The sequence below is a fragment of the Lethenteron reissneri genome, chromosome 33 (assembly GCF_015708825.2).
Source record: "Lethenteron reissneri isolate LAM-NWPU_2019-01 chromosome 33, ASM1570882v1, whole genome shotgun sequence".
Classification (NCBI taxonomy): Eukaryota; Metazoa; Chordata; class Hyperoartia; order Petromyzontiformes; family Petromyzontidae; genus Lethenteron; species Lethenteron reissneri.
Genome location: NC_083811.1, coordinates 12,034,475 through 12,060,832, shown reverse-complemented (window position 1 = coordinate 12,060,832; position 26,358 = coordinate 12,034,475). Strand labels below are relative to the sequence as shown.

At 43.4% G+C, this 26,358-nt stretch overlaps 1 protein-coding gene across 3 annotated transcripts in view; it reads left to right on the top strand.

The window, feature by feature from the left end:
* LRRIQ1 (leucine rich repeats and IQ motif containing 1) overlaps positions 1-26,358 on the top strand; it is a 117,852-nt gene that overhangs the window by 76,695 nt on the left and 14,799 nt on the right. For 2 of the 3 annotated variants that reach the window (XM_061564629.1, XM_061564628.1), the window contains 3 exons: positions 11,170-11,271; positions 24,065-24,197; positions 25,536-25,599. In XM_061564629.1, the coding sequence (XP_061420613.1) occupies positions 11,170-11,271; positions 24,065-24,197; positions 25,536-25,599 (299 nt within the window). The remainder of the gene's footprint in view (positions 1-11,169; positions 11,272-24,064; positions 24,198-25,535; positions 25,600-26,358) is intronic. The other variant, XM_061564630.1, reaches the window with a different exon arrangement.

Genomic DNA, 26,358 nt, shown 5'->3' with positions numbered 1-26,358 from the left:
GCTTTAAATCGAAATTTATTATATATACTTTGGCTTTTGGGTCTTGGGCATTTCTTTTCAATACTAAAATGATATCGAACAAAATTATTATGGAACTCACCAATATTAAATATTGAACACTTGTCATTAAGGTATTTATTTCTGATGGCTTCTAGAGAAAGCACACATGTTACAACCTTCATAGCACTGTTTAACACAGTGAAGGATATTCATTAAGGATGGATTAGCTTAAAAATTATGAAACAAATAGGTGTACAAGATCAGGACGGAGTACTTTCAGAAAGGATGAAAGAGGGCAGATTACCGTTACAGGCATTGGACTGGCACCCAGAAGTCGCCAACCAGGGGATGTCCCTAAACCAGATCGTGGGACACTCTAAGGCAGGGGTGGGGAACGTCCGGCCCGTGGGCCGTATAAGGCCCGCAAAATCATTTGGTCTGGCCCTGCCAAGGCAACCGCAGGTGGGATTCGAAATTCAATAAATCTAGGAGCAAACCTGGAAAAAAGCAGTTGCGAGTAGCAACATCATCAATACCAGCTACACGCCTCAACAAAGAGAAGCAGTTCCAGCCATCACAATAAGGGTGAGTCAATTAAATGTTTGACTAAATATAACAGGCAAATTTTTAAGTTGATAATTTTGTATGGCCCGCGAATGATGTTATAAATATCCAAATGGCCCTTGGCAGAAAAAAGGTTCCCTGCTCTAAGAGCAGAGCTAGGAGCCAGGGCGTTGTCTTTGTACCAGTGATTCTAGATTTGAAGCTTTCGTGACTGCAAGGATTCATACTCTTAGGTTTTTTTCGGTAAAGTCACGTAGGTAAAAAATAAAATTAAAATTTATAAAAATAAAATAATAGAATTAAAATAATAAAAAATCACGACGTTTCGGAGGCAACACAAGTGATAGAGCAAATTTAGCTGTGACGGTCCCACCTGATGACGGAGACTTGTGTTTCCCTCTGAAACGTCGTGATTTTTGATTATTTTATTTCTATTATTACTTTTATTAATTTTATTTTTTACCTACGTGACTTTACCGAAAAAACCTAAGAGTTTGTACCAGGGGCAATATTTAAATGAAGAAAGAGATGGCGAGGTCTAATGGCAATAACAGCATAGGTTGTGATGGTCAATTTCATCTTGATCGTGATATTGCTTCACAGTTACTTCTCAGAAAGCTGTTACTCATAATAAAGGCGTTTGGGTGAGATCGCGTAAGTACAAATGTGTCGCAACCCTCCACCACCCGACACGGCCAATCAGTAAGAAATGTGTCACGTTAACAAAACGCCAACTAGTAACTTCTTCAGCCCACTGGTGTGTTTGAAGAGTGAATCCACAACATTTAGAATTTGAGTAGTACGACGTTTTGCTGGTAATTAATCCAGCATCTTCGGGCAATTTGCCAGAATAGTGAAGCCATCCACCTGCTTCCGGTCTTAAATAGTGCAGGACGACGTCATCATTGAACCCCATAAGGTTTCGAGATCAGAGGCGGAGGGGGGGTATTGTAGTTATATAATAGACTAGCTTTACTACCCGGCGATGTTCACACACCACACCAGTTACTCGTTTGAGGCTGAGTCGACCTATGGGAGGCCCAGGAGCGGTTAAAATAATCGTCACCGGTGGTGGCCGTGAGCGGGAATCAAACTCGGGTCGCCGGGTTCGTAGCGCAGCGCGCCAAGCACTACACATGCGCGGGTCACATGACAGATGTGACGTCACAGCTCACTTGCCGTGCAAAAAATAAGCATTATTGTGCCCCCCCCCCAAAAAAATAAATAAATACAAAAGTCTATTTTTTTTATAATTTGTGCATGGTGTACAGTCTGGAAAGTACCCACATTGCAAATTTCAAGTTTATTGCATGTCGGGGAAGTACGCTAAACATTTTGAACAGACACACATAATCACAAATTTCCCTTTATATATATAGTTTAGTAATCAGTTAATTAGTATGTGATTCCTCTATGAGGAAATGTAATATGTATTGTGTATTACTTAATAATACGCTTCCAGGCTGCGCTAAGTCTGTAGCTATCAGAGCAGTGAATTTTTTTGGTGTTTCTCTCAATTTCGATGGATTCTCTAATTAGTCTTGGCCAGTAATACATAGTTTTGCGTAACACTTCAACGTTATCTAAATCATATTGAGTGTCCTTGTTGCCAAGCATGCTCTGCCACTGCTGACAGCTGTGTTTGAGAGAATGTAATGTTCCTTTGGTGTTATTTTAGTCTTACGCTAATGTTACATCCCATCTGTCGAATATAGCATTTACCGCATAAGTAATTGATCCGATTTACACCTTCTGTTGATAACTTAAGTAATTCATCTTTAGTATAAGACACTAGTTTTAGAATTTTGTGTACCGTACCAAATCTTACTTTATTGTTTTACTTTTGCAAAACACGGACTAATTTGTCAGTTACTCCTGAGCTGTATGGTATTTTTATTGTTTTGATAATCTGATCAATTTCAGCAGTTGTGTTGTTCGGTCTTGGTTTGGCATTCAATGCTCTGTTAATTTGAGCATGGTTGTAGCCATTCAGTCGTAGTGCTTCTTTAACATGTTTCATCTCTCTCCTTCGACTTTCAACATCTGCCACTATTTTTGCCCGATGTATGAGCGTCTTGATAAGAGAGTATTTCTGTGCTGGGTGATGATACGAATCTGCATTCAGATAGGCATCAGTAGACGCTGTGTGTTATTTTACCATTTAGGCCGCGTCCAAGCAAAAATTGTCGAGGAAGGGGAGTGTGTTGTTCACCTCCATTTCCATGGTGAACTGGATGGCCGGGTTTTGTTCATTGAGATGATTTCAAAATTAATTAAGTGTATCTTTACGATGTGCCCAGACAAAGTGTCATCGACATATCTAAGCCAAAAAGATGGTTTTAATGTACTTGAAGCAAGTGTTCTTGTATCAAAGTTTTCCATGTACAGATTTGCTATAGCAGGAGATAAAGGAGAGCCCATTGCTGGTCGTTCTTTTTGTTTAAATAAATCACCTCTCCATATGACAATGGTCAGCTAGTTTGGGAATATCTTCTGGTAACTAATTGACGTTTTGTTAACGTGACACATTTTTTACTGATTGGCCTGGTGGAGGGTTGCGACACATTTATACTTAGGCGATCTAACCTAAAAACCTTTATTATGAATAAAACTGGTCGCGAAAGCCTACGTGTTTAACAAAGCTATTACTGCCCACACATTTTTTTGAGAGGCGCCGTTAGACATTATTGACTGATATTTGGGGCCATATGGTGTAGGAGGATGCCTTGTAGTTAGGGCACCTATCGAGAGATATAAATACGTGTGAATGTAACTGATGATAGTACCATCTCTTTCTGCACGACACAAGCAGTCTTTAGTTGTAACAATACATTGTATTGGTCATTTTCTTTAGCACAAATTACTCTTAAATATAGTGCAGGTTTCCTCGACATGTCAGCCCATAAGTTTGCTTGCATGGTTCATTGGCTTTTCCCTTTGTGTAAACGCCTGTGTTTATTTACTTACACACTGAAAAGTTAGCTCAGCTGTTGGGCAGTTGAGCAACAGGTGATGAGCCGCTTGTCTTAGTTTCTTTCAGGAAGGGAGCAGTGTCTCCTGCCTGTTAAACATTCGTACACATTTTACTTCTCAGAAGAGATTCACATCACATCAGAGAATATCCCAATAAGATGATAATGTATAAGTATTAACCCTCATTCCTGGTGTTTGGCAAAATAAGTGAAAACGTGTACATTGTGCAGGGGGTTGTTTGGACAATAATTGGTGACTAGGCTAAGAACATTAACTCACTGTACTTGAGAATATGGTGCTTCCGTGGAGATAAACCCATGTTCAGACTTTGGCATAGGTCTTTTGAAGTGAACTTAAGTATAAAATCAAAGTGAACTTAAGTATAAAATCAATAATTCCAGATTTCTAGATTTGAAGCTTTCGTGACTGCAAGGATTCATACTCTGTTTTTTTCGGTAAAGTCATGTAGGTTAAAATTTTAATTAAATAAATGGAAACAACTAAATTAAATCACGACGTTTCGGAGACAACACAAGCTTCCGTCTTCAGGTGGAACCGTCACAGCCAAAGTCGCTGTAGTAACGGTTCCATCTGAAGACGGAAGCTTGTGTTGCCTCCGAAACGTCCTGATTTAATTTTGTTGTTTTCATTTATTTTATTTTTTACCTACGTGACTTTACCGAAAAAACCAAAGAGTATAATTCCAGATTTGATGGAATAATTCTAAATCAATTGTGAAATCACTTGTTACGTTCGATTTAGTCAGTATCGTCAATGGCGTGCCTATATAAGCAATACGTTGTGCAATAAGCCATCGAAAGCCATTGTGAATTTGAAATAACTGTAAAATACCAAAGTAGTGCAGTTTTATGAGCAATTTATCTTGGTCGCACTTTGCTCACAGTACTCAACTCGCTGTCAGAAGGTTATGAGTTAAAATCCCGGTTAATGGTGGACTTTAAAAACCTGAACCCTCTGGAGGTATATAGAATGCATATCATTTTGTGGGTAGTCAATAGTGGCCATCTTATGTTTAGACTGGCCCTACCCATCGAAATGAAATGTCTACTGCTGACTCAGGGCCTCCAACAGAGTTCAACACTGCCCCCATGTTCGTTTGAGCAGAGAAACGCTTCAACTTTTGACATTGACGCTGTAGTGATATGCTCATTGTCCATTAGACCCACTGTAACCACTCATCCCATCACCACCACCAGCGTTGCCTGTGGTATTTATTTCATGCAGCTGGTATTGGTTGAGCAGCAGCGTGGAAAACAATCTCAGCCTGGCCCAAGAGTGGATTCTCACATTCCTCAGCATCCAGCCGTCTTCTCGGAGGACACTAGGACCGGCTGAGAGACTGGGTTTTGAAATCGGTGACTTAAGGTGACTGGATGATAGCCCCGAGTCGGCGTTTCGATTCAGTAATTTGTTACTGGGAATTGGCAATTACTTGAGAGGCTGTGGAATTAAATCATCGAGGCCCCGTGCATACTGTCGCAATGGCGAGCATGCTCAGCACTATGCAGTAAGTTCCGTAGCACTGGGCCAAGGGTTTTGTAGTTTTCATGAAAACATGTTGAGTGTCCTTGGACAGATATATTTGCCTGGCGTAGCAATATGTAGTGCATTGTCCCCCACATAAAACGTCTGTCACCCTTCCAAAACAAGCCATGGGCAGTCATAAATTACATATTTAAAATTTTGGAGCCATCCACTGCATTGGACTGTTGACTTCCCACAAAACGGTACACAACTTATCCTCCATGGAGAGACGAGAGCCTGAATGGTTGGTTGCTCAACCAGGATCAGGATTTGAACTCAACAACCTTCTGATTGTGAGTTGTACGATCTAACATAGCAAGCAGAAAACACCACACCTGAGTCGCAGAACGTTTTCAGGTGGGTACTGTTGGTGGTCCTTTTTTATCTGCAATTCTTTGCTGAGTACCTTCGGCAATGTGCCATGTAGCCATGTAACGATTTTCAGAACTCAATGTGCCCGATTCACATTTTATTTTCAAAACAAGCCGTTTGTTTCATTATTGGCAATGAAGACATTGGTACATTTTGTCATAAAAAAGGAACATTCACCAGCGCATGAAAATGTCCCTTCCAATACCAATTACATTGATAAGTTACATACTCATACTCTTTGGTTCTTTCGGTCGTATGAATTCCTGCAGTCACGAAAGCTTCCAATCAAGAAAGTTACATACTGATCTCTCAATCACACTGATCTCTCAATCACAAAATAGAGTTGGCTTAGCCTTGTCCAAGTCAACAATTCAAAGCGCATTCATAGGCACACAAGCACTAGACATTGATGTGCTCCTTCTTTGTTCAAAATACACACTCCTGTTGCCATATTAGTGGTGGAAATTCCATATTTCTGTGGTCGGTGGTCAGCCTCTACAGAGGGCATCCTAAATTGGCTTTCTACAAACATGTCGTCATTCTATTGACCACAGCGGTGTGATCATTTTAACCCGCGGTCTTACAATTGTGAGTTAGACAGCCTCACCGCAGCACCACCTGTATTCCTCTACGCAAGCATAGATGTGCGTTGTGATTATGGTTGCTGCGATATCATACGGTGCGCTATGCCTTTTCACGGTACGGTAATGATTGCGATATTGGTTTGTATCTGTAATGTGTGTTGCGTGGTTACTGTGCTTTGCTGCGCTTCATGTACAAATAGAGATTTCAATTGCAGTTCACAAAACACAAGCCTCCGACAAGTCTGATGATCATTGCAACTTTACAAACTATGACGCTAATAACACACATTCTGTCATTTACACAGATGATTAAATATCGACATTAACTGCACAAATTATGTCATGAAAACATGGTGCTGTCAGTTACTTTAAAATGTGTTTTTTTTAAAACACTAATTTAATGAGTAAGATGTACTTTTATTTTTGTGTTGGCTATTTCATTTTCAAGAAACAAACATGAAAGATTTAGAATCGAGTTAGCAACAATTATCACGTCTCAAACATAGTTTGTAAAGACGGATTATACAAATATTGTGGTCTTTATATCGTACAACATATCGTAATATCGCCATATCAGAACACACCACTGGTGTGACGATATTTAAACAACATATTGTTCACCGGTGTCTTGGACTGTCCTTTCCATGAAATCATCGCCACGTGTCAACTTCTCGGGCTTGTCAAATACCACGAGCATGACGATGTGTGTCTACGGACAAATGCTGGTCGATGTATGCGCACAATTGAAAACACAACATGGGACGCCGGGTGCCCAGAACACATCTCGAATACCACTGACAAGAAGACCCCCGGCTCCCCGCTTCTGCCCCCCCCCCCCTACACTGCAGCATTTAACGTTGATTTTGTATGTCTTGTGGCCTATGCATGCAGGCCAACGTTGTTATTTTCACTTTGGCAGGGAGTGATTGTAGCAGAGGTTCTGTTGTGTTAACCCTTTTATACCTCAAACTCCCAGCACTCGAGACTCTGCTTATTCCCTGGGACCAATTTCATTGTTCCCATGCCACCGCCATCCCCAAGGAATATACTGACCAGTGCTCATCTCTATGATGGTAATGCCACAATCCTATGGTTAGAGAACATTCATCTAAAATGATGACTTTTTAATCGCCACAAAGTATCAATAATAGAGGCTTTTGGTAGTACTCATTGTATTGGCCCGAGAGTAATGTAGGGCTGGTTTGACCCCCAACCGAGAGTTGAATTCCCTCGCCCTCTGATATGACAACAGCACCGCCAGTGTGGGTATTATTAACAATTTCAAAATAAATTTCTCACACTGGATGCTATTTCATGCAGTAATCGTTGGTGACTGAGTTGACAGCAGCAAACATATTGCATATGAGTGCTTCGTTTCATATCACCAAGTCCACGTTGTGAGCATTGCTGGCTCGCCTGGTGCTCTGACTGGCTTATTTGTTTTGGAGATCTGAATGAATCATCGATTAATGTTACCTCTCACGTTGCGGACATCGAACCATGTGTGTTAGCATGGATCGTTTCCAATGTTCGTGTGTATGTTTAAAGATGACTGTACCACTATAGATGGCATACATTCACACCAATGTTATATGCTGTAACTTTACTGCATTGTAATGCGATATGCATCAGTGATAAATAAAAAAGAACTGCCATCTTCTCTGGATTACGATGCACCTTTTCGCCAGTATTATAAAATAAAAGTTTGGAGTGTGTCTTACAGTCCGATGTGTGTATGTGCGATAAAGTCGATTGACACCGTATAAGTTTGGGATGAATCTTACTTCCCGAAGCGTATTATACTCCAGAGAATATATCAATTCCTGAATCAGACCGCGACCCTGTGGATGGCATGCATCGTAATGATTCCATCCCCTGTCCATGAGTTCCACTATGGCACGTCTGTTGGTTACTCTCCACCACGTGTCTCGTGAGGGCGATGCTACAACGCGTCTGGGGTGGGGTCAGATTGCTCTCCCTGACCTTCCCGAAAGCGATCGCGTAAACTCACAACGTTTCCACGATCCCACTGAAAAGCATTTTAGCGCGAGCGGCAGTTAAGTAAATAAAATAATGTCATAGGTGAAAGGGTAGCCTGGAAGAGGGAGGGCAGCTGAAGGCCTACCACTGTCTCTGTGGGATAAGGGATTCTTATGGTAGCCATCAAAACTAGCTTTGCGTGTTGGTTGTGGTTGTCACAAGAGGTAATCGCAGAGAACAGCGCCTGACGTAGAAGTGGCTTTAATAAAAGAAATGATGAATGCTCGATAAAAAAAACGCAAGTATATTGTTTTTAATGAGGATAGCCAAGTTCCATAGTAACAGTTTAGCTGTTTTTTTTACGATTGTTTGAACTCACTTTAATTGGGTGTTAATTTAAAATGGCGATTTAAAAAAAAAATTGTGGATGAATTTGGATTAATTCGGAGTTAATCCAGTGACTTCAGTAAATGAAGATTAACTTGCAAAAGATTTCTACTTTACAAGAAAAGAGATTCTTACGAACAGGAATTAAATCCTTGGACAATCAGTGGACTAAGTGTATTTAACATGAAGGGGGCCATGTTAAGAAAATACGTTACATCCAGGCATGTCATTGAGTTATATGTCAAACCATAGACTTTTCTATCAACACGCAAATCATGACAACTGTAAAAGTTTGATTTAAAGAAAACAACTTTAACTATGGGAGTCAAGACCTTTACCTGCACGTGTTTATATATTCACGAGCCTTTTGCCCGTCCAAGGACGGGTGTATTGCAGTGAATCTGAAACTTGCAAGCGAAAAGCAGACCGCGATGTGATGTTCATTGAATCAATGCGTGTGCAATTTGTAAGGGCGCGGTGACACAGAGCTATTTTATTTTAAGGTTATAATCTCTTGTTCATCATGACGTCCTTTTTACTTTGATATCTCAACAGCGTTATGGAGACCGCGTGACGTGAGGGTTCTGCCTTTGTAGTGAGGGTTGTGAGTTGACGCCGAGGAGGGGGGAGGAGGCGCCTCGGCCCCCCATGTGGAGTGACGTCACCCGCTAATTATTATGAATGGGGGGGGGGGGGTGCCCATTTGGAGGACGTCACTTTATAATTTTTTTATTAATGAGGGGGGCTGTTCGATGTGGAGTGATGTCACCTGCTCATGATTATTAATGAGGGGGGGTCCATGTGGAGGATGTAACCTCTTCATCATTATTAATGAGGGGGGCTGGTCGACGTTGAGTGACGTCACGAGCGTTGCACACAGACATTCTTAGCTCATAGTAGGTAATAATAATGGGGGGGGGGGGGGGGGGTGCCCATTTGGAGGACGTCACCTGCTCAGGATTATTAATTAAGTTGGCTGTTCGATGTGGAGTGACGTCACCTGCTCATGATTATTAATGAGGGAGGAGTTGTCGATGTGGAGTGACGTCACGAGCGTTAAGGACATTCCTGGGTGATTATAGTAGTTATTCTGAGTTGAATAATCACATGTGGTCGTGTGTAAAGTATGGGAACTTATCTTCCAAAACTCATGGCGAAAGTGGAAAAGCAGGCTAAATACCCTAGTGGAGGCCCTTTCTGCCATTGTTTTAATCACATTCACTTGCACTGTAAATAAATATTCTAGTAAAGACAAACTATTGTAAGAATGGAATAGTAAAGAATATAATTACGTCCAGTTAGTTTAGGACAAAAATATTGCAGTCCTACACACTTTCATAAACAAAGCCTAAATACATCATCAGTAAAGCATCAGAATCAGTGTATAATGATAGAACAGCGACACTGAGATACACATAACTCGAGCGCCAGGAAATACTCATCGACAAGGTTATACACCAACATTTTATCTGAATATTGGATTGGATTTATGAAGGAAAGTCGTATTATTGCGTACGGCAATATTTTCAGGCACTGAATGCCAATGTCGAGTTCTACTTGCCACGAGAGTTCTTCAAGGTGAGAGTTCGTGTCGTTATGCCAATCCTCCATTGAATGAGCGCAGATCCCAGTTGTAAACCATATGGTCCATGGTTGGGTTTGCATGGTCACAATCGCACTGGGGCTCGTCTTTAAAATGTCCATTCATGAAGGAGATGTTCGCATCGGCCTGTTGATGTTTTTGGTGTGGTTCATGATTCACACCAACCACATGAAATTAAACTACAGGAAGTTGTAAACAAATGCCTGCAAAGGCTAAAGATGCATGTGAGCAAAAGAGTACAACACGTTTGTTTAGAATACATAAAATAATTATTGGACGAACACAACTGGAAAATGCTGCAGAATATATATGCATTATATATAATGCCGTGGAGAACTATTTAATTTGAAAATTAAGACAATCACAAAGTGCTGCCTGCTCAAAGGAGCAATGGAACAGCATCACCTCTTGAGTTGAAGCTTTCGTGACTGCATGCTTTCCCACCTGATGACGGACGCTTGTGTTGCGCCCGAAACGTCGTGATTTATTTTATATCTACGTGACTTTACCGAAAGAACCAAAGAGTATAGCATCACCTCTATTGGCAAAGCTGAGCCAGTGGTGGAAATTCCACTTTCTCATACATATGAAAACCACTCTTAAATTTAAAAAAAGTGGTACAAAGTTGTACGAAGCCCATAGGGTGAAGGATGATTGGTTGAATTGACCTCCAGAATTTCACTTTGGAGCCTTCTGCTTATAAGTTGGGTGCCCCCCAAGCAGTATTACCAAACAAACAAGCACACACATTCAAACTCCACATTTGTGTTTGTGCCTGATTAAAGGAAGGCCCCAACCAAAACATGCACAGCCTAGCTGTGTGTCTTGGGCTATGTAACACATATTTTTACAGTAAATGTTTGACAAAATAATATTTTCAAATCTCAGTACTCATGAAGATAGTGGTTTGTCGAGTGTTATTCTTAACACTGCACAAATATGAAATGGTTCTATGATAGTTCTGAACCAAAAATATATATTCATATATATACTTCGATGCAATGAATGTCGTGATGTGTGGAGTAGCAACTCTCATTAATGAAGCTTTCGAATCATGTCGTGAAGCTCCAAACGCACAGAGAGAGAATTGCTGGTTGTGTTTTGGGCTGCATCAGCCTAGAAGGAGTTCAAAGCGGCGTGCCTGTGTTTGTGTCCGTGCAGACCCCACGGTGAGGCTGGTGCGCTTTAAGACGGAAGACTGCAGGCAGCCTCCCGTGCAGCCCACTCGACCCGTGCCTGCGGCCCGCCTCGGATATTTCAGCGGTGAAAGACAAGTTTCTTCGCTCGCATTGCTCCACTTTGGAATTCCCTCCCATCGTGCCTTTTGCCGAGTTCTTACAACCTTGCTGTAATCAAGAAACGTTTAACTCGTATCTGTTACACCATCGACAGTGCTGTTTGTTGCTGGACACTTGGCATGTGGAGCCTTTTGTCCTGTGATCAGCACCGCCAATTAGCCCGGTTTGCTATGTATGGTGCAAAAGAAGTTCAACATACATGCACACAACCAACTGTGATGAAAGAAAAAAATACCAGAAATAGCTGCACTTTTTCATTCAAAAGTCAAAGTCATTCCAGGTGTGAACATGTATGTAGTGGGACTGCACTTATCTCCATCGTTGGCCCAAAGCCAGTGGTGGGAATTCCACATTGCCTTGGCAGGAGCCGGTCTCTCCATAGGGCAACAAGTGTTCACGATTAACCCTCTAGCGATGATGGCCTGAGTTACCCCCCACCCCCCTGCCGAGGTGTAAAGCATAAGGCGAGGGCTCTGTTGTAGTGCGATGCAGCCAGATAGCCAAAGTTGGCACCTTTTGACAGAACATTCCTTCACAGCTGGTCTTTGCGAAAAAACGTTTCAATGCAAATATATTTACCATATTTGTTTACTTTCAATAAGCCAATAGTGACCAGGTTTGACCATCAAAAGATGGGAGTTAACCTTAAGCGGTGGAGCAGCAGCAGCAGCAGCCGGGAATGGAACCTCGGTCCTCAGCAGTGCTGGCTCGATACCCTCACATGGGAATTGGCATTAGCTCCTTGAGCCACTGAGCCGCCCCCATGATTGCTGCACGTCTCTCCGCCGTCTCCAAAACCCCACCCGGAATTGGAAAATGCCGAACGCCGGTCGGTAATAATGCGGCACGCTTGGGAAACACGGCAGCCAGATTTTGCGTTTGATGTGCGGGCACATTAGTGCCTGCCTGCGCGTCTAAGCAAATCCATAAATCATCTGGCCGCTGAGAGCATGCTGTAGGTAGTATGTGGCAGCGTTTAAACCCCTGCCCTCGCCTGTCTGTCATGCGGTAATGTATGCGGCATATAAAATGCCTGGCGTTATAAGCACACCTTGTGTTCAGATTAACGTTAAGTGCGTTCTCACGCGAACATACTATGGGAGCCCAGCACGATATCGATGGGGTCTTGTATTGTCCGATTCAGTTCTGTGTGTCTGTTTTTGTGCGTGTGTGTGTGTTTAATGTGGGGAGCGGTGACATGGTGGTTATCGCACGGCACTACAAACTCAGTGACCCGAGTTTGATTCTCGCTCACAGCCAACACCAGCGATCATTATCTGAACCAATCCTAGGCCTCCCCTAGGTCGACTCAGCTTTAAATGAGTACCTGGTGCAGTGTGTCAACATCGCCACTGGGGAGACAAAGGCGGCCGGGCATGATGCTGGCCACCCACCCCCTTGTGTGCTGTGTCAGCTATCATAGGTGCTCGCTAACAGCACTTGCCCCAACAGTCTGTTACGGCTATATGAGGGTTCGTTGTCTTTTTTTAATGAGCACATATTAAGGCCAACACAGCAAATTATTTCATGGGTGGGGAGGGGCTGGATGGGGAGGGTGGGGAGGGGTTTGGTGGGGAGGGTGGGGCTGGCTGGGGAGGGGAGGGTGGGGAGGGGCTGGGTGGGGAGGGGCTGGGTGGGGAGGGTGGGGAAGGTGCGGCTGGGTGTGGAGGGGCTGGGTGGGGAGGGTGGGGAGGGGCTGGGTGGGGAGGGGCTGGGTGGGGAGGGAGGGACGGGCTGGGTGGGGAGGGTTGGAGAATGGGAGGGGTGGGGTTGGGTGGGGTGGGGCTGGGTGGGGAGGGGCTGGTCACCCCGTGGTGCCCTTATAAAACTCAACGTTTAACCTACTCACGCCGGCTTGTGCCCGCCCTCACAGTCGGGCATATTTGCGGAATACACCACGCCGCCGTCGACCCTGGCCATTGACCGAGCAACCCAACGTTCCTACCAGCTCCCTCCGCAGGAATGTGTTACGCTCATGCATTCATTTCTCCAGTCCCATTTTCAAGATTAAGAAAGTAAGCCAGCTTCGGCAGAATGAATAGTTTTTAAATTGGCATACGTATAGTAAATACAAATGACGAATAAACTATTTTGCATTGAAAGTGAAATTATAAAGTATTACTGGCACATTGGGTTATGGGTAGAACTCGTATTTCGGTCATTCAAACCATAATTACCATGATCTGCTGGCACGTAGGTAGTTCGGTAGGCACACAGGTTGGTGGATAGGTAGACAGTGATCGACATTGATGGAATAACTCAAACACCGGTCACATAAAGACGATGAAACTCGTCGAAATTTTTAACAGTAAAAAAAACACTCATGGTAATCTCTGGAAAGAGGTGATGACATCCGTTCTGAATCTCTTCTCTGCAGAACGTCAAGAGCACCAAATACTAAAGAGTAATAACAGCAGGCGTGACATCATTTGAAAAACTTTCGAAATGAAAACGTATGGTATATATCATAGTGCTGTGGGGGCTCTGTGGTGGGAATGACGTCCGTTTGAAGAACACAATTGCCCAGTTTTTTTTTTACTTTAAGCATCTGATCTGCCAAATGTAATTAAATCACCGATGCTGGGCACTCTGTCTGCTGAGCTGTGTCGTTGGACAAAGGAGTGTGGAGTGTGAAACGTCCCGCTGATATTTTGAGTGCGGCAGAAGTCGTTGATGGTGCAATGAGGGCACTTGTGGTGATGGGACGATGGATCGCTCAGGATTTCAGGTTGGGGGCCACACAAGCGTCAATGATGTTGGCGACAGGTGAAATAATTAACGATGATAATAGTTTAATGAAGGTCAGAGCGTATCCTTGCAGCCATCGGTGGAAATTCCACATTCTTGTTGCAGGAGCCAATCTCTTCACAGCCACTGTTGACTTGGCACAAAGTGGTGCTCGTTTTACCAACCCTGGAGGAATGATGGACCAACTGACGTATGAGCGAGATTGAAACCCGTTACTCTTAACTCTGAGTCGACATCTCTAACGACAGTGCCACCCAGCTGGATTAAGGTTTATTCTTCCACTAATAAATATCGTGGTTTCGAGATGGACACGAACTCACAACATTGAGCTGGCATCGCTAAGATCCTGGGTTTAAATTCAGGCAGTCACCTGCGATTAAAACTGTCTCCTCAAGGGTTAACACCTTCATGGGCTCAGCCCGGTCACCATTAATGTGCAAAACAAAATCAGTTTTTTTTATATTTCTGCAAACGAAAGCGGTACGTGACTGAGCGACATGCGAGGTGAGAGCCGCCGCCGCGGCTGCGTGGGTGGTGGTGGCTCGGCTCCGGGAGGAAGCAGGGGGGGCTTGGTGGTGGCATACCGGGGGCCTGCGCTAGGCGATCACGAGCGAGGCGTGACTGCACCGCCAGCACGAGTCGACTTGGGAGCCATCGCGAGCCCCCTCTGCCTGCGCCCCCGCCGCTGCCGCCGCCGCCCCCACGACGCCCGTTCGACGAGGCGAGGCACGCGCGTGCGAGGGCAGGCGCGTGCCTAGACATAAAATAATAATATATCAGCCAGTGGTTCATTGCCGCTGAAGAAATGTTGCCAATTTAAAAATAGTTTTTACTCTTGTCGGGCATGGTGGCGCATGCTTCTAGCTGAGCGCTCTTGGGGTAGGGGTCGGTGGCTCACGCAATAATCATCAATCTCACAATCTGAGGCAGTTCAGCAAGTGAGGTGCTGAACTGTCTGTGTGGATATTTGAGTACTATCTTTACATATGTGTGCGTGTGTGTTTCTATTGATGCTTCGGTTTCTTCCACATGCGAAACACTCAAAAGGGATATTAGTTTTTACGGCATTAACATGGTGGAAAAGACACTGCAATTTAGTTTAAAATAGCAGGCACGCTTCGTTACCTATTGACTGCACAGTTATGGCAGTGATACTCGTGATAAATGTGAGGTATGGGATATGTATAGGTGACTATTATCATCAAGAATTATCTATCCTGTGCTGGATGAAGGCCTCCATAAGTCGTTGTCTGTCACGCTGCTGTGTATGAGCTGGTCTCTGCTCCATAGCAGCGAGATGGAGAGATTTGAACACGCGTTCACACAAACTAACTAAACATACATTCGCACAAATTAACTAAACACACATTTACACGAGCTAAACACAACATATAACCACAAGAAAGCTGACCCGGCGGACTGTGGCAGATCACTCTGTTCACAATCAAACGGCTGCATGTTGAGATCCTGGTCGGGGTTTGTCCCAGCCCAACATCCCTCCAGAAATAATAAACTCACCGCGACTTTGCGGGAAGTCAACGATAGTGATTTCTCGGATGTATGAGCGCTGCTCTATGTTTAATTGAGCAGGGAAATACACTGTGCTCTCGTCTTTTAAACAGATGAAAGGAATGCATCACATAGTGAACCACGTTTATCCTGGAATGCAATTTGTTACGAAAAGAGCTTTATGTGTGAATGCCAAGATGGAAGGGTGATTTTATACCAATAGCAGCAGAAGGAGTTACCTCCCACTGTGCGCAGACTACATTGATGTGAAGCTTCGAGAAGGCATTGCTTTTTTGAGCTGAAGGGTTTCAAGTTCATTTATTAGGTATAGCCCTGTGAGCCATTCGGATCTTGAATCGGGTGCAACCGCAACAAACAAAAAACAAAAACATGAACAAGAAAACATCTTAAAGTGACTATGTGCAAACTGAAAATCCAGGAAAAAAACAGCAAAAATTTCAAAAAAAAGCACCGTACACCAACGCTGTGTGCAAAAAATCTCAGTGGGAAGCAAGGGAGGACAATGAGAGATAGTATGAGTATTTATACTTGCCTAATCAACGCCAGCGTGCATAACGCTGCACGCGATTTGACCATTTGTTAATGCGCAACGCGTGCACTTGTGTTGGGTGGCCCACACGATTGATATGCAGTTCACGAGCTACATTATTAGCCTCTGCTTAATCTTCTGATTTCCCGTTAATGTGCATTCACCCTAGAAATGAACTTTGTAACTGCAAAAATCGCCCTCCCAATCGCATTGCGTAAACAACCATCGCGTGCGCCGTTAAAATGAGCCTCTCGTACAATTTGCAAATGTGGCGTGATGCTATCAGGCCTCGAATAAATTAATGCCCACCAACATTCAGCAAAGTAGGTATTTTTATTTAATTATTAAATGCTTGCTCTTTTGGGATCCTGCCGTGGTGCAATGCTTGGCACGGGGAGACATCAGCGGTCGCCAATTGTGTTCAATCTCGCGGCGTGCCAGTTGAGCAAAGCTGCAAGTTTTTTCAATCTGCTCACCGCTGCCCACCCAACAGACTAAATGGCACACCACGGTCAGTGGTTCGTTGTGGGGTAAAGTGTGGGTACCCCCCCCCCCCGCCCCCACCTCTACAAAGAAATGTGGCCAGCGTGTAAGACCAGGCTAAATATCCTGAAGAGGAACTCTCTGGAACTGCCCTCGATGTATGTATGTTGAACTTCTTTTGCACCGTACGGAGCCAATCATGCTAATCGGAGGTGCGGGGGAAGGACAATAAACTGAACTCCACTTGTGGAAGGGCCTCTATTGCCCTCACAATTGCATCAGTAGTGGCATTAGTGGGCAATAAATTACATGGAAAATTAGTGAAATTTTTACAGAATGAAACGTAACCGCAATGTAAATGTGCTAATTTTGACAAATTATGGATTTAGAGAATTTAGTTGAATGCTTTTAATCGCTATATTGTACCTCTAAAACGTATGTCGCAGTGTTTAACTGTATTAAAGCTTCGTTATTTAAAAGTGATCCTCATAGTCAACAAAAGCAGCGTCACGGTACACAAACAATGGAGTCGTACTCACTCCATTGGTGGCACTGAGCTTGAAGCGGTAATTATACATTCCCATGGCAGGAGCGAGTCTTTCAAAAATGTACAAACAATCGCATGTTTGTTATATATATACACTTACATTGTGTGTGTATAGAAAGATATTTGAGACGTTTAGCAATGCACGAGTAAAATATTGAATCAAAGTGCATTGCTCTGCAGATCCCTGTAAAACTCGATGAACACAACATAAGTCACAAGGAAAGACGAAGAATTTCAAACTCTTTCTTGAGAGAGAAAAAAAAGAGACAGAATCCATGTTTCGCAGACGTCAGCAGAATGGAGGACGGCTTACACATCTGCATCCCTTCGCTGGACTCATCTCGATAAAAACGTGGTTCACCACTCCCCGCTCGAAATACCTCACCGAGCGAATTAGCATGTCCGATGTGCTTAAGATCACGAGAGGATGTTTGAAAGCAGAAAGCAGTTGTGATTTTTTTTCTTTCTCCATTTTCTCCTTATATTTAAAACGGCATGTCTCCGCTACCGCAGACCAATGGTGCGCGCACGGCAAAAGGTTAAGTGGTCAATAATTCACGAATATCACCGCCAAGGTTTCTTCTGCCGTTTTGCCGTAGTTTTTTGTGGGAGTTTTTGTTTTTTTTCCCCCTCCGCCGGCTTGGAAGCATAGCCACAGCACATCCAGCGAATTTTCTGCAAACAGCTGTGTAACGTGGAGTCGCTAATGCGCATGCCTTACTGCAACTTTGGCTTTGTTTGTTTTGGATGACTGTTATGCAACAACTTTACCGAAAAATTGCCCGCCCAAATGGTACTGCCGAAACATAGATTTCATCCGGTGTCATAGCCAAGAGCCCGAATACTTTTTGACATTCCGTTGCGCACTCAATATAAGATCACGCTGTATTTTTAGATTTAAGTTATCTAACCGTAATCAGGGCAAAGTGCTTATGAATGCTTCAGTGGAAGCCCTCTCCATCTATGGCGATCTTGCACACGCTCGTGTTTAGTCGGGCGCTGGGACGGATGTGTGGTCTACATTTCCTGACTTTGGGTCATTTTGCACGTAGCCTGGTGATTTCTGCGTGAAATTACCCAGGTGCGCATTCTGCTAAGCAGCAGAATTAGTGACCCTGTGACATCATCCACAAGATTTGGCTACGGTGTGCTGGTATCAAAATCCAAATATTTTTTTTTCATATCAACGCACAATTTAAATTGTGTTTTTAACGAAAGTTTTTTTTTTATTCTCACTTTGCTGGCCTCGTGTCATGAGGTCAAAACATTTCCGTTCACAGCTAACCACTTCATCAACTTATGCCAGAGAATGGCCCCAGAACTTTACAATACAACTACTAAAGTCATTTTATTTTCCATATGCATCCACCAGCTGGTGAGCCCTTATGCTCTTTGTGTAGTTTTATTGTGTGACAATGAGAACAAAATGTTTAGTCCCCAGTCAGAACTTGCTTAATCATGATGATCAGACTGAAAACGTTAACTCGCTGCACCTGAGAACCAGGTGGCTAACAGAAGTATTATCCCCCAAGTCACACAGCCACTGTCTTTTTGCTGACATTGCATCCGTGTGACACTATCCTTACAGCCACTGAACACGAATCTTGATTGGAGAGGGGGGGGGGTCTCTTGTTTTTTCACCGATGACTGCAGAGGGATTTCCACCACTGGCTCTGAATGGACGGGGCCATTCCCCAACACTCGGAGACACTGCCACTTAACTTGGCTTTCATTGGTGACGTAACAGCAAGCCTTCCAATTTAACCGCACAACGCGTCCCGTTTGTCGTTTGTGCGTGGCCTGGCAGCGTGGAGATGCGTAGCTTTAACACGGCGGCTTGAACGACGCTCCGTCAAACAGCTGTCAACGGCGCGCGGTGAGGGTAAACATTCATCGCGGCCGTCTTCTCGAACGCGCGCGCGCACGCTCGCGCCCCGCGTGAAATTCACAGGGCTAAGCTGACCCCTTAATAAATCACGAGCAGCGAAAATAATACGACTCCTTAATGTGGCTTAGCATGGATTCAGTCAAGTTGATGCTCAGTGAATACATGTACTAGTAGGAGGGCAGTCCTTAGTGTGATGGATACCAGCTGCAGGCCGCCGCTGTTATTCTTTTTCTTTTCTCCCTTCTCAGTTCTGCACGCTGCACTGTACCGACCCCTTTTACCGGGCGCCCTGAATAATTTGATACTACATGTGTTTCTCCATAATGCACCTCTAATGCAGGACCGCCAATCCAACCCTGCCCCCACCACCCTTTGCCCACTCTTTACTCCTCCCTAAGGCAACCTCCCCAGGCAAGGCATCAGCCCCACATGCCAGGGAGGAGATCATGGGCCAGATTTAGCCCACGCTCGTGCGACCGATGGGGCCGTGATTATTTATCCAGGGAACCAAAGCCCACACAAGCCCCGAGCTGTTTTGGAAACTCGCTTCCTGATATTATGCTTCTTGGCCTTTTCATGTGCCTGCGCTTCTCAGATCTGAGGAAATATTTCTGACTCGGGTTATAGCAGCAGAGGTTTTGTTGTTGGATGTCTGAGCGACACTCGACTCTGGCCGAATAAGGATGGGCACGCTCGTGTTTGTTTCTTTTGCAGGCTGGCCGTTGGCTCTGCCGCCGTGCTATCCGCATTACAAGAAGCAATTGGCGTGACGCTTACATTGAATGTCGCCGGATTATTTTCACAAATAGGCTTTAGTTATTTGAAGCTTCCACTCGAGGTGCACCATGAGCAAGATCTCTCGTCGCCGCGTGTAGCCAGATCGCCTTGATGGGAACGGAGTAGTTAATGGAGTCAACGTCGAGTCAGGGTGCTCTCCCTGCAGAAATCGCCAGCGCAGAGCGGTGCTCAGCTCCATTGGTGGCCTTGAGTCAGAGGTGGAAATTTCACATTCCCACGGCAGAGCTCAGTCTGTTTATTATATAACCACAATTGACTTCCCACAAAGTAGTGCTTATTTTATTGATCATGAAAGGGATTATAGGCCTCCAAAAGGAACTTGACTCACAAGCTTTTGATTGTGAGTCAGGCATTCTGACCACAGTGACACCTGGTCAGGCTAAATGTTTTGACGTGGAATTGAAATGCATTTGTTGTAATCATTTAACCGCGTGCATTATAATGCATTTGTAGCCCTCAAGGTATAAGGTCTGCGAGAACACGTCATTGTCTTTTAGCATTCTGACAGCAGTCAAATGGAATTGCATTTGTCAGTGGATATTCATTATATAAGTTTCACATATATACGCGTTTTTATTGAAATACTTTCCAAGATCTGCCTTGTTCGGGAGTTTTTACTTATTGTATTACTACAAAAAAAAGAACGCTTTCAGTTGACAAATTGTGCATGCAATTCTGTATATACAAGCACAAGAAACATGTATGAGCCACTTCCAAGCAACTTTGAATTAATTTTAAAATGCAGCATAGGCTTCATCTATGAATACATCATAATTGCTGGTAAAGTTAATTTCTTTCATGGAATCAGTTTAGGCTCATTATTTGTCCATAATATCTGTGTTTGTCTATTTAGCGTATGTAGGTTTCTTATGTAGCTTGCAAGGATGATCATATTCATACATTTTCTTCCGCGGATTGATTTCCATGTTTTCACTTCAGGCAAAATGCCTATATCTGTCAAACAGGCACACCAGTCGTCTACTCATGTGAATTAAGTCGCATGATCGTTCATATCAATTTGATACGTTACTGATTCTGTCTTGCAATTACTGGTGACTTCACAAACTGGATTTCACAATTATTGGCGTAAAAATAATAATGTGCATAAGCTTCGCCGATTTCTTGTAGCAATTGTGTATTTGTGTGAAGTTTAAGATGCATGGGCAGAAATTAATGAGAATCGTGCAATTGTTCATTGAGTAGGAAAGAAAGTGAATGCCTGAGATATGACTGTGTATAGCTAAGTCATGGAAATACATTATGGTTTAAATACCACGTGACATCATTCATAAGATTTGAAGCTTTCGTGACTGCAAGGATTCATAGTCACGTAGGTAAAAAATTTAAATTAATAAAAGTAAAATAAAAATAAAATATTTATTTTACTTTTATTCTACTTTTATTAAAATTAAAATTAATAAAAGTAAAATAAAAATAAAATATTTATTTTACTTTTATTAATTTAAATTTTTTTACCTACGCGACTTTACCGAAAAAACCTAAGAATATCATTCATAAGAGTTGGCCATTCTATGGATGGCTCAGGGTCAGAGCACCGACATTAATACGTGTTTCAAACTGGGTTCTTAAATATAGTAAGTTAATGCTCCACTAACCCATTAATACATACCAAAATATTGTATTCACATTGAGTGTTTCACTTGAAAAATGTAAGCCAAGGAACCTCAACCAATCAATCAAATGTGTCTGAGAGGATGTCTACCTAGCAGAAGGAGTTATGAAATCAGTTTGAGTGCGGCTGCTAGGTGGATTATTATCTTAGGATAGTGAGTATGGTAGTGGCAGCGGCGTGGGAAGCCCTTTATTTAGCAGCGTCTTCAGCCACATTTTCTTGGTTCTTTCGGTAAAGTCACGTAGAAGGGAAATAATAAAATAATAAAAATAAACATAATAAAATAATTCTCACGACGTTTCAGCCACAACGCAAGCAGCCGTCCTCACGACGTTTTGGCGTTGTGGCCGGAACGTCGTGAGAATTATTTTATTATGTTTTATTTTTATTATTTTATTACTTCCCTTCTACGTGACTTTACCGAAAGAACCAAGAAGATGAATCCCTGCAGTCACGAAAGCTTTAAATCGAAATTCAGCCACATTGTCACCGTGATGATGACGGTGACGATGTGGCTGAATTCGTGTTCTAAGAATGCTCACGTTGGTTTGTTTCATTGTCATGCAACAACCACCAATCTCAAAGTGTGCCCCCGATTTGTATGAAAATCAAAATGGTCAGGGTTTTTCAAAGGAAGTTCTGTCAGAATCTCTTTCACAGCTCTTCTCAGACACAAGGACTCACACTGCTCCGTGAGATTGCCCAATAGCTGCTTTGTCTCATGACATAACATAACAGTGCACTGGGAGTAGAATTGTAAAAAAATATAAATAAATTTCATAGAACATTGTGTGCTGAAATGGTAGACTTTATCTACAGCTGAATTTTACATCTTACCGATGTCCTTTCAGAAGTCTCAACTGAAACACATATAATGAATCACAATAGTCAAATAAAGGAAAACAAAGTTAATTGAATTGACAAGCACGGGTGAATTGTCAACACCCAAGGTGCAAATACACGTGTGAATTTGTGGCTGCAAAACAAAACATGTTTTTTTCCACATAAAATTCTTCAGGTTGTCACCACCTCTCCTCTAAGTCAAATCAACACCACTCTTTTGCACCATAAATCACTACGAATTTCTACTTGGTAGCTGTTTATTACATGACAGCACAGCATAGCTGGTTATGTCAGTCCAAAAATGATGCTTCAATACATCTCATACCACTGCATGTCATCTCATCACTTGGCAATAATGATAATCTACTTTGAGACAACAAGGCACAGACCTGTGTGGGTTAGTGGACAGCTACCATTTCCACAACAATGCGATGATTTGTTTTGGCAGTTTTGGTTAGCACCACAATGCGGTCAAGCTGACTTCATGTTTATGTTCACGTCCTTAAGCCGCAGCTGACACCTGATGAAGAGTGATTTGATTGTGATCCAATGGGAAGCAATGCATACTTCATTCAAATCGTTTTCACCTGCAGTGTCACCGCCTTCACCGACCTGCACTTACAAGCGTGGTTAAGTATGACGTTTCGGCCACAACGCAAGCAGCCGTCCTCAGATGAAGAATGAAACACCACCAAGCTTGGAGCGTATATTTAAGATGGGTTGGAGGGGGAAGAAGAGCGCCTTGACAAAATAATTTGCACATCAAGAGGAATTTAGCATATTTATGGGAAATGCGTAGGAGTGTTGTTTCATTCTTCACCTGATGACGGCTGCTTGCGTTGTGGCCGAAACGTCGTGAGAATTATTTTATTATTTTTATTTTTTTATTTTATTATTTCCCTTCTACGTGACTTTACCGAAAGAACCAAGAAGATGAATCCCCGCAGTCACGAAAGCTTTAAATCGAAATTTATGGTTAAGTATGGTCAAATAACCCCTACAACCCGCACAGGCGGGGAGAGCCCTCTATCCGGCATTGGGGTTTATCAACGGGCTGTACATGCACATGCAAGCAATGTCCTCATCATCATTCTCATTGCACAACCACTGTTGGTTGGCAGGTGCGAGATGATGATGATGCAGGAAAAATAAGTCAAAAGTCTAACTGTATTCCTGTTCAAATGAGCATGGGAGGATGCTCACATGAGCCAGTGATACAGATTCCACGTTTCTATGGCAGTGGTCGCTCGGACAACTATTTACCTACAAATTGGTACTTATTTTATTGACGTACGAGGGATGATAGGCTGAGTACGTTCCTGACCAAGATTTGCATATAGTGTTCTAACTGCCGGGTCCACCTGGATGGGTTTAAATAGTTTTCCAGCATATTGGTGGCAGGGGTATGCCACTGTGTGATACCCACGTAAGGGGCTATGAGATATATGTAGGAGGAGTGATATAGAGTAGATTTTAAACTATCTGTGCATCGATTTCCAGGCACTCTGTTTCCTCCTATGAATAAACATTACACATTTTTTTTTACAAACATCTCGTGCATGACACTAATACGATAGAATGTTGAGACTCAGAGAAAATGTTTACACTTAAAAAAGGCATAACTTCCACTTATACTGCACATGTATGTATGTTGAACTTATTTTGCACGTACGTAGCCTACCACGCTAATGGGAGCTGCGATAATTATCCGTTGCCTGTAACTGTCCGTTCCTAACTGCCGTGCGTGCCCTCGTTTCAGCCCAAGAGGATCGTTTGCCGGGACGAGGCTCGCCGGTGGTCGATGTGAACGAGCAGAAGATTGATCACGTGTACAAGTGGCTGCACACACAGGCAGGCGACCGTGGGATGACCAACGCACACTCCGCAAAAGGGTGCGCAAAGCCTTCGTCGCAGCAGCGTTGTTTTGAGCCCCAAACGTTTGCGCCCCCCCCCCCCCCGGATGCTGCCAATCCTCTCAAACAAGCGGGTTTCAGCGGAGCACGGGTAACACCTTCAAACATTCTCTCCGATCCCCCCGTAACGTTTGTGGGATATTGGATGTGTTGGAGAGGAAATTGTTTCCTGCGAGTCGTGCATTCCCATTAGGTGTTTTTAAAATTTCTTTCATCTCCAAAGCGTTGGAAAAACCAAAGTTAACTGTGTCAACAAATAACCACGTCTAGAACATATTTATGTACGTTTCTACAATTGATTGTTAGTGGTATGTGTTCAATTTTGTTGAGTATCAGATCTGATTCAATTTTTTCATTAAAATAAACAAACATTGGATCGGGTGATCCAACCGAGCATGCACACATCAGAATGTGAACCGATCAAGATGAGGTTTCATAATGTTTGGGTGATTGCACTGCGTCCATCTCTGCACGATTCACCAACTCCAATTACTTAATACATAATGCCCTTTATTTGTCCAAGAAAACTTACTGAGTCTCAACACTTTTTTTTCTAAGGAACGTCCCGAATTGAGATGAGGTTGGGATAATTACATTAATGAGTGTCTGGCATGTGGGTCATAACCAGGGTATTTAATGTGGAACACAGATTGATTCAAGAATCCATAGATATACTGCCATCTCTAAGCCACCTCGTCGAGCAAGCCTATAATACCTGGTATTCCTGGCAGTGTCCCATCCAAGAACTAACCAGCCTAAGGCCTGCATAACTTCTGAGTTCTGATCAGTAAGGAACATATTCTGCGTGATTTGGCACAGACCATAGTTATCATGGCCTACAGAGATGATAATGATGATGAGCAGAAGGAGGATGTTGGACTGTGTGCTTCATTGTGATCTATTCCAGAGGTGGCTGAGTTGGCTCATTAGACGAGTACCATGTTCGAGCACTGAACTCACACTGCTCATGCTGAATTTTGGTTCTCAATCTCGTGAGTTGATGGTCTCTGCCTCGGCTGTATATACAAAAAATCCGTTTCATTCAGTGTTCATAAGAGCAATTAATGACAACTGTCTGGCAGAGTGTGAAGTTGCACTGCTTGCGTTGAGATGTATTTGTCCCATGGCATGACTTCAATGGCACAATTGTACCGTTTGGGGAGCATTTTTGAACGTAATTGTTCTTCTATCATCATACACAACGTTATCGATTTGCACGTTTTTCCAGTTGCCTTGTGGTTTTACCTTAACCCGGGCAGTGCATTCGGGTACAGTTTTATGCTCAACTCAACTCCGCTGCTTCGTGTTGTTTCACAGGGAATCGCGTTTTTTGCCCGACATGGACCCGGACGTTCTGAGCGGCGGTCGTGTGCAGCTGGTGGTAAGCGGAGTCGGCGGTGAAGCGCCACCCGCCCCTTGAGCGGTGGCTAATTCCCCCGTCCCAATCCCGTCGCCTTCCCACCTCCGCAGGCTCCCCCTCTCCTTGCACTCTCGCGGACAAAACAAAGGCTAAAGACGCCACTTTAGGGCTTTTTGTCATCAATAAGGGGCGGTCGAAAAAATAAACAGCGGCGCAGGCATCATAAACAGAGTTGCGGGCAGTCGTGTTTGTTTTTGCGGCAAGCGGATTATACCCCTGTCAAACAATTCTCCTTATTCCTTTCAATGTTAATTGGTTGTCCGTTTCAATTTGTCGTGCAGCCCTGCACTAAATAGAATGGAGCTTGCACGAGCTGGCCAGCCGTGTGTGTATGTTGAACTTCTTTCACACCATACGTAGCCGACCATGCTAATCGCAAGTGTTGGGGAAGGACAACAAACTAAACATAAAAAGCAGTTCTAGAGAAATTGGTTTTCAATTTAGATTTAAAAGTGCATATCTCCAACGGCTTCCTAATATTCGAAGGCAGAGCGTTCCAGATGGTGCAGCAGCGCATATGAAAGCAGTGCGATGCAGTGACCATCTTTGTTCGATGGTTACCCAAAAGCCGCTGCGAGGATTAACAGATTTTGTGTGATGGTTTATGCTCCTTGACGAGATCAGCAAGGTATTGTGGTTTATTTGTGGCAAGCACTTTGGATACTCGGCGTGCAAAACGCATCCGTGGAAGGTTGGTGCGAGCGTGACGTTTTTGAACAC